General features: G+C 33.1%; 1 protein-coding gene across 1 annotated transcript; it reads left to right on the top strand.

Annotated features, from left to right (window-relative positions):
• The first annotated feature begins 3,130 nt into the window (after positions 1–3,130).
• On the top strand, positions 3,131–4,328 carry LOC132169846 (uncharacterized). Its single transcript, XM_059580801.2, has 2 exons — positions 3,131–3,692; positions 3,799–4,328. Exons 1-2 carry the CDS (start codon positions 3,131–3,133, stop codon positions 4,326–4,328), a joined length of 1,092 nt encoding a protein of 363 aa, XP_059436784.2.
• The last annotated feature ends 3,542 nt before the right edge of the window (positions 4,329–7,870 follow it).

Below are 7,870 nucleotides of genomic sequence, written 5' to 3'. Positions count from 1 at the left end.
GGCGAGTGCCCCCGGTAAAAAATAACAAATAAAAAAAAATAAGAGTAATTTTAAGTCAGAAGTTGGAAGATGCCCCTGGTAAAAAATTTGAATACCCCTCCAAAATATTTTTACCACCTTTAAAAAAATAAAAATAAAAATCTCAAGTCTCAACAGCACACGGCAATACACTTAAAGACTAAAAAAAAAAAAAAATCTCAAGCCTCAACAGCAAACGGCAATACACTTATACACTAAAAAAAAAAAAAAAAAAATCTCAAGTCTTAACAACACACAGCAATACACTTATACACTAAACAAAAGAAAAAAAAAATTATCTCAAGTCTCAACAGCACACAAATGAAAATTCTTGGAATTGTTTAATTCTAAGTGTATGTGCTCTTTATGGTAGAGCATGATAATTCTTGTGGAATTATTACTGTTGGTGTAGACAGTGTTTTGTACGACATCCCAGGGCGTGGGGATGGGCATCGGTCAAGATGCGGACCTGAGGTCTCAGGTGGAGGTTGCCAAATTTTCGCCAAGGTGGAGATTGTTGATAATGGCTCAAATTGTCAATAAGTGTAAAGATAATTGCTGGAAAATATCAATATTCAAGTTGGTGGGCTCAAGTCATATTTATCTATAAGAGGATAAGGTTAGGCAATACACTTATACACTCAAAAAAAAAATAAAAAAAATAAAAAAAATAAAAAATAATAATAATAATAATAATATTACCCTAAATCCCTAACCCCTCTTCGGCTCTTCCAAACTCCAACTTGAACTTAATCCTGCCCCTGCGGCTCAAGCGTGGACTGTGCAGCACATCACTGCCCATCGACCTTGAATTGCTTAGCCGCACCAGTGCACCACCGACATTTTCACACCACGGCTCGACGGCTGCCCACGGTGATAACCCATCAGACTAATCTTCGTTTTTTATTTTTTTTTTATTGATTTTCATGAACTTTGTTTGATTTTGGTTTATGGGTTTTGTTGGTTTAACTCATTTCTCTAACATGGTGATTTGGTTTTTGGTGGTTTAGAACTCAGAAGGAGACCTAGAGAAGGGAAAGAGAAAGAAAGTTTGATTGTGTGTGTGAGTGGTGAAAAGCAGAGGGATAAGGATAAAAGATTGCTCATTGGTAGTGGTGCCGTAGTGGGGACTTGGGAGTTGGGAGAGATGGGAACTTGAACTTCAGAAGAATCAGAACTTGGGAATGGGAAGGCTATTTCATGTTTATGTTTGTGAGTATGTGACCACACTCTTGAAGCCAACAATTAGTGACGAAACTTGAATTGGGCTCCACACTCCACTTTTGACTGACTATGTGACTGTGAGTAATGAATATTGCTTAACTTGCTTTATGTTTATAAATATATTTGGTTCCTAGAGACACGAGATACATGAATAATTAAGGCATCAAATTTGTTTGTTTGTTTTTTGTTTTTGCTACTCTCCTGAGTTCTGACCGCATGATAGCTTTGCTTACTTTTACTAATTTATATTTGGCCCATAAAAACGACAAGACTCAAGAGATACTTTGTATATTATTCACAGTACTTAATTTGTTTTTAGTATATAAATTCAAGGATATCTTTGGCCTTGGCTTTAAAAGTATCGCCTACCTTTGGATCCTTCCCCACTAGAACAATATTGAACTTAAAATTGCTAAATTACATTGTGAGATAAATGTATAATTCATATTACTCATTCTAAAAACTGATATATGATGTTGATATTCCCATTTAACGATTACATTTTATATCCAATTAATAATTTTTTAGGCAAGGACATGAATAATTCTTTTTCTTTATCCTTGATGCTTGTTTCGGTTTGAGTCGAGGTTGTCGAAGTAATAGAGTTTGGCTTGCCTTAATAGAGATGCATTGTGCAAAAATAAATGGTTAAGATTGCTATATTTGAGGAAAACTTTAATTATTGTTTTCCTGGGGGAATTTTCATTATTTATTTTTGAACAGGAAGATTTTCAGTGATTTTTTTACCTAACTGGAGGTAAGCCAAAGGGATCCTAATCATTTTCAAATGTAGAGAAGGAATCAATTCATCCATGTATTTTTTGGGCACAATCATTCTCGCTTGGAGTCTACTGTGAGGGTAAAACTAAAACCAAAGTTGAAAACCATTATGATTATCCGGACGAAAATCTCTCAAGAATATATGCATCAGTTAGGCTACAGATTTACATTGATAAGAAAGAGGACAAATTTTCCACTCCCAATAAAAAAGAAAATAGAAAAAAAGAAAAGAAATGCAGACTACCAAAGCTGCTGCAGTGATGATGAGGTTGAAAACATTACAATCCCCTTATAATGAATCAAATGTAAGGGATAAGGGTATGAACCTTTCAACATCTCTCCACTCTCAGACATTCCCATGGGGAAGGTGGTTAGGCATCTTTAATTGGGCAATTTGCAAACTCTAATATGATTGACTGAAATTTATGGAGCTTTTTAATTGTGATATATCTCTTATTTTCATCATTTTGTTTATCTTATTCTAATAAAAACAATATTGTTATTTTTTTTTTTTAGGTGTGTTTTATATATTTTGGGATTTTGTCAAGCATCAACGAGTTTCAGAAGATTATTGCCAATCTCAGGTTTGTTCTTTTTATTAATTCATTTTAGGCTAATAGCTATCGGAATATGCTAATAATTTTATTATAATATCATTAAAGACTTAGAGTATGTTTCATTAGACATGAATTGTTTAATATGAGAATTAAAACTAATAGATAAATAATTTTCCAGGTTTCTGAAAATTCTTATATTACATTATGAGCAAGCCAAAAACAATTGATGCATTTTTTAAGAAAAAAGATGCTGATTCAAATTCTAGAATGTCTTCATCGACATCCAATCCTCAAACTTTAGCTCCTGAGCAACACCCTTCTAAGATGCCAAGAATTGAATCTCAATTAGTTGAGTCAATTGACATTTCTACTTTACAACATGATCCCGGGTTACGTCCTCAAATATGAGAATATCTTGTTAATCAACGGGATGAAATTAGATGTGCTTATCTTAAAGCCGGTCCGAATAGGTTCATTCCTTCTAGTAGTCTTGGATACCCGTTTTCGGGAATTGAAAAAACCGCTGAAGATTTCAATCATCTTGGTATAAGATGTTTGATTGGTTAGAATATTTTGAGGACAAAGATGCTGCTTATTGTTTACCTTGCTTTCTTTTTGCTAAAAAGCCAACGGGGCGGTTTGGAGGTAGTGCATTTACTATTGAAGGATTTCGCAATTGGAAGAAAGTTAACGATGGTACGCATTGTTCTTTTTTGGTCCACATGGGAAATGGGCCATGTTCACCTCATAATAATGCTGTTAAGTGTTGTGACAATTTGAAGAATCAATCTCAACATATTGATAGGGTGATAGATAAGCAAACTTTGGAAGAAAAATTGAACAATCGATTGCGATTAAAGACTTCAATCGAATATATTCGTTATTTAGCATATCAAGGATGTCCTTATAGAGGTCATGACGAAGGTCCCGATTCTAAAAATCGTGGCAATTTTCTTGAGTTGATAAAACTTGTGTCCAGTTTCAACGACGATATTGCTAAGGTTGTTTTAGAAAATGCTCCACAAAATGAAAAATATACTTCACCTCAAGTCCAAAAAGATATTTTACATGTCTTGGCAAAAAGAGTACGAGATGCAATTCGTGAAGAAATTGGTGATTCAAAATTTTGCATTATTGTTGATGAGGCACGAGATGAGTCTAAGAGAGAACAAATAGCTATTGTGTTTGAGATTTGTTAACAAAGATGGTTTTATACAAGAACGCTTCTTTGATATTGTCCAAGTTAAAGATGCATCGGCATTGACTTTAAAGGATAAAATATCTGATGTTCTTTCTCAAAATTGTCTTGATATTCAAAGTATTCGTGGACAAGGGTATGATGGTGCTAGCAATATGCGTGGTGAATGGAAAGGATTGCAAGCATTATTTCTTAATGAATGTTCTTGTGCATATTATGTTCATTGTTTTGCACATCGATTACAATTAGCATTAGTTGCTGCATCTCGAGAGGTAACTGTTGTTCATGATTTCTTCTCAAATTTGAATTTCATTATCAATGTGGTTAGTGCTTCATGTAAACGTCATTGTAATCTGCAAGATGCTCCAGAAGCAGATATCGCATATTTGATAGCCATTGAGGAACTTGAAACTGGAAAAGGAGCTAACCAAATTGGCACTTTGAAAAAAGCTGGTGATTCTCGTTGGGGTTCTCATTTTTATTCTATTTGTAGCTTACTAAGGCTGTTTAATCCTGCTTGTTCAGTACTTGAAAAAATTATAAAAGAATGATCCACTTACTCTCAACGTGGGGATGCTGAAGCTGCTTATGAAATGATTACATCATTTAGATTCATATTCATTTTACATTTGATGAGGGAAATAATGGGTACCACTGATTGTCTTTCTCAACATTTGCAACAAAAATCTCAAGACATCTTGAATGCTATGCAATTAGTTTCTAATACAAGTACTCCTCCAAAAATTGAGAAATGAAGATTGGGATAATTTTCTTAAGAAAGTAGTCTCTTTCTCTAAGAAATTTGAAATTGACATTCTAGATTTGTGTGCTCGTTATGTTAAAGGCCGATGTCGTCTTTCACTGGATCACATTACGGTGGAACATTATTATCATTTTGATGTATTCAATGCTGCTATAGACTTTCAATTGCAAGAGCTTGATTGTAAATTTGGTGAAAGGGCAATGGAACTCTTGACACTTAGTTCAACTTTGAATCCAAATGATGCTTATAAATCATTTAATATTGATGATATATGTAGTCTTGCAGAGAAGTATTATTCTCTTGATTTTTCTGAGCAGGAAAAAATTATTTTGAGATTTCAGTTGAAGCATTTTGAAGTTGATATGCTTCATCATCCGAAACTACAAAAATTGTCTTCCATTGCGGAATTATGTCGAGGATTGATAGAGGCAGGAAAATCAGATACATATTATCTTATTGATAGATTGGTTCGTCTTGTTTTGAATCTTCCAGTGTCTACAGCAACTACCGAACGAGCATTTTCAGCAATGAAAATTGTTAAAACAAGACTTCGTAACAAAATGGAAGATGAGTTTCTTGGAGATAGTTTACTTATCTACATTGAAAGAGAAATTGCTAAAAGTTACGATTCAGATTTGATACTTGATGATTTTGTTTCTCTAAGACCACGTAGAATGCAATTTTAGGCACTTTGTATTTTGTATTTTCCTTTACTTTTGTACTAGTGCCTATATGGTAACTGATATATGAATTTAGCATATATTTATGAAGTCAGATAAATATGCTTTTTGTGATACATATATTGTGGTATAATTTCTTTTGATTGTATTTACCATATTATAATAAAAATATAATATATAAAGAGAACAAAAAAAAATTATTTTATCAATATATTTTATTATTTTATTGATGCCCCTGGTATACTGAATTCCTAGCTCCGCCGCTGCTTGTATCCATTCTTTTAACCAGTCATTCCCCTTTGTGTTATAAAACTAATTAATCTGTAAGAATGGATGATGGTTTGGTTGAGAGTTGTAACTTATTATTGTTCTTCTGGGGCTTTATATGAACAAGAAATTACTGATGTGAATTTTCCATTCACCAATTCTTGCTTTTCATGAGTAGCTGTATAAATATTCATATGGGAGATATGGTGTCTTGAACATAAAATTACGAGTAATGCTAGAAGTTATTGTGTTACTCTTATGTCCCTTCAAGGTAGTGGCGGAGCCAGACATTTCATATTAAGGGTGCTGTTAAAATTTTTTTGGCGTCCTAAAAATTTTCTCCACCCTAAAAATTTGGTAATTCACACAATATATGCTTCATAAAAAAATATCTATAGAAATTTATAAATATGTGCTCAAATTAATATATTAGAAATGTAACATGTCGGCACTATATCAAAAAGATAAATACAAAAAAAAAAAAAAAAAAAAAGGGTCTAGAAATACATTTTACCGTCTCTTAGAAGTACAAAATCATCGAGTATATCCATTTCGATTTAGATGCTTATGGGTTTTTTCATTTCTAAATAACCAGACTCCATAGATATATAATGAGTAGGTAAAAAGATTTTCTTTTCTTTTCTTTTCTTTTAATTTTGTGGATTTTGAGCTTGTGATTGTTTACTATTAGATTTTGATCAAATGATTATTTAAAAGCCACCTTATTTTTATAATAATACAAAAGATATTTTTAGAATTACTCTAAAATTATTGTTATCCACATGATTAGTCCCATAGATCTGATTGAACGAACAATTTGGATCTGTTGTTATTTGGACCAATAAAATCATCAAAGCTAGGCAAGGGAATGAACTATGGACCCCAACTACTCCAAATTGGTAAACCCATATTCAAGGCTGTCGGAACAAATTGGTTGTACAATTTTAGTCAATGATTCACCCAATTAGTTGTTTGAAATGCTAAGTAATTTAGGTCGATAATGTGAGAAATTATATATGCGATCTAGTAATTATTAAGAATTTAAACAAATAATGTAAAAAAATTTATAGAAAGCGTAATCATTTACTTATTCAAATTACTAACTTATATATCATCCCTCTTAAAATTGGAGCACCCTAATTTTGGATAGGTGAGTGACTTGGCTGGGGACAAAAGTTGATAATTTATTATTTGAACTCTCTGGAAGACCCGTAGGACAATCCTCCAGCTGGGCCGACAAAATTTCCGTACAAAAGTAAATTGCTCAAAATTAAGGAATGAGGGCGGGACGCGGAGCCGCACTTTAAGTTAGTGGGGCTATAGGCCTGCCGTGGTTGTGTATATGTTTTTGCCTTCTATGGAATCTGCAGGAATGTATATGGTTTTTCCTTTGTTACACATTGAATAACGTGCACGAGTAATTGTTGGGTCGCGGATAGTTTTAATAGAATTATCACGATCACACAAGTGGAGTTCAGAATATTTAACTTATATTATATGCTTATCGAAATTTGACTTGTCGCTTGAATTCTTCTTCAATAAGAAAATATCATTGGACATTGAAATAAGTGCTAATTTTGTCTCTAAATTTTTCAATTTAAATTATTTATTTCCTACGTTTTAAATTTGTGACAGATTGTAACGGACCCGACATGCAAAGGCGATTAAGATCGTAATTATCCGTAAGGCGCTACTATTGTCCTTTTGATAAATATTTACAACCAAAGACATAACTATAAAAAATTTTCTTTTCATTTTATCATGTGAAACCACAAAACTTGCATCTTTTCTTCCTAGTGGTCACGGGTTTGAACCCGCTTACGGTAGTAGTTCACAAATCAGATGCTACTAAGAATAGGCTCTACCAACTTGCACTTTGGTGGAACTGTGGTGACAGATTCGCCTTCTCATGCGGTAGCTATAACTTAAACCGAACATTTCACAACAGATGGAAACCCCAATAGTCACGCCCAATAAAAAAATTACACCAGTCGCCTCTTCCCGCATTTTCAATTAGAAACATAACTTCATTGACGTAACTTAATTATATATTCATAACTTATACATTAACAAAAGGGCACCCGTACCCACATAACATGATTTATAAAGACCAAGTCCCCAATAGTGACTCCCAAAAGATGACTAGGGGTCATGTTGTGTATATATATATTCAGCTCACCCATCTCCATATCGACTTTAGCTGTTAAATAAACATTTAACAAATCGACTATAGCTGTTTAACTATTAGACTAAATAAAGCCAAGAACTTTCTCTAAAAAAAATATATATATATATTGTTGAAACATCCTCTTTATATTAAGATTTGGCCATATTATCAATACCAATCATAATTGTTGATGTCCAACTTTCGGCCATAATAACT

Source organism: Corylus avellana, chromosome 2, assembly GCF_965113065.1.
Source record: "Corylus avellana chromosome 2, dhCorAvel1.hap1.2, whole genome shotgun sequence".
NCBI lineage: Eukaryota > Viridiplantae > Streptophyta > Magnoliopsida > Fagales > Betulaceae > Corylus > Corylus avellana.
Note: the sequence above shows the minus strand (reverse complement) of the source record. Positions and strands in the feature narration are given on the sequence as shown.

Bases quoted from the DNA above. Each gene is read 5' to 3' on its own strand.
- LOC132169846 (XM_059580801.2), top strand. From the start codon at position 3,131: ATGTTTGATTGGTTAGAATATTTTGAGGACAAAGATGCTGCTTATTGT. The intron at 3,693-3,798 runs GTGATTCAAAAT...GTTTTATACAAG, and splicing joins TGCAATTCGTGAAGAAATTG to AACGCTTCTTTGATATTGTC.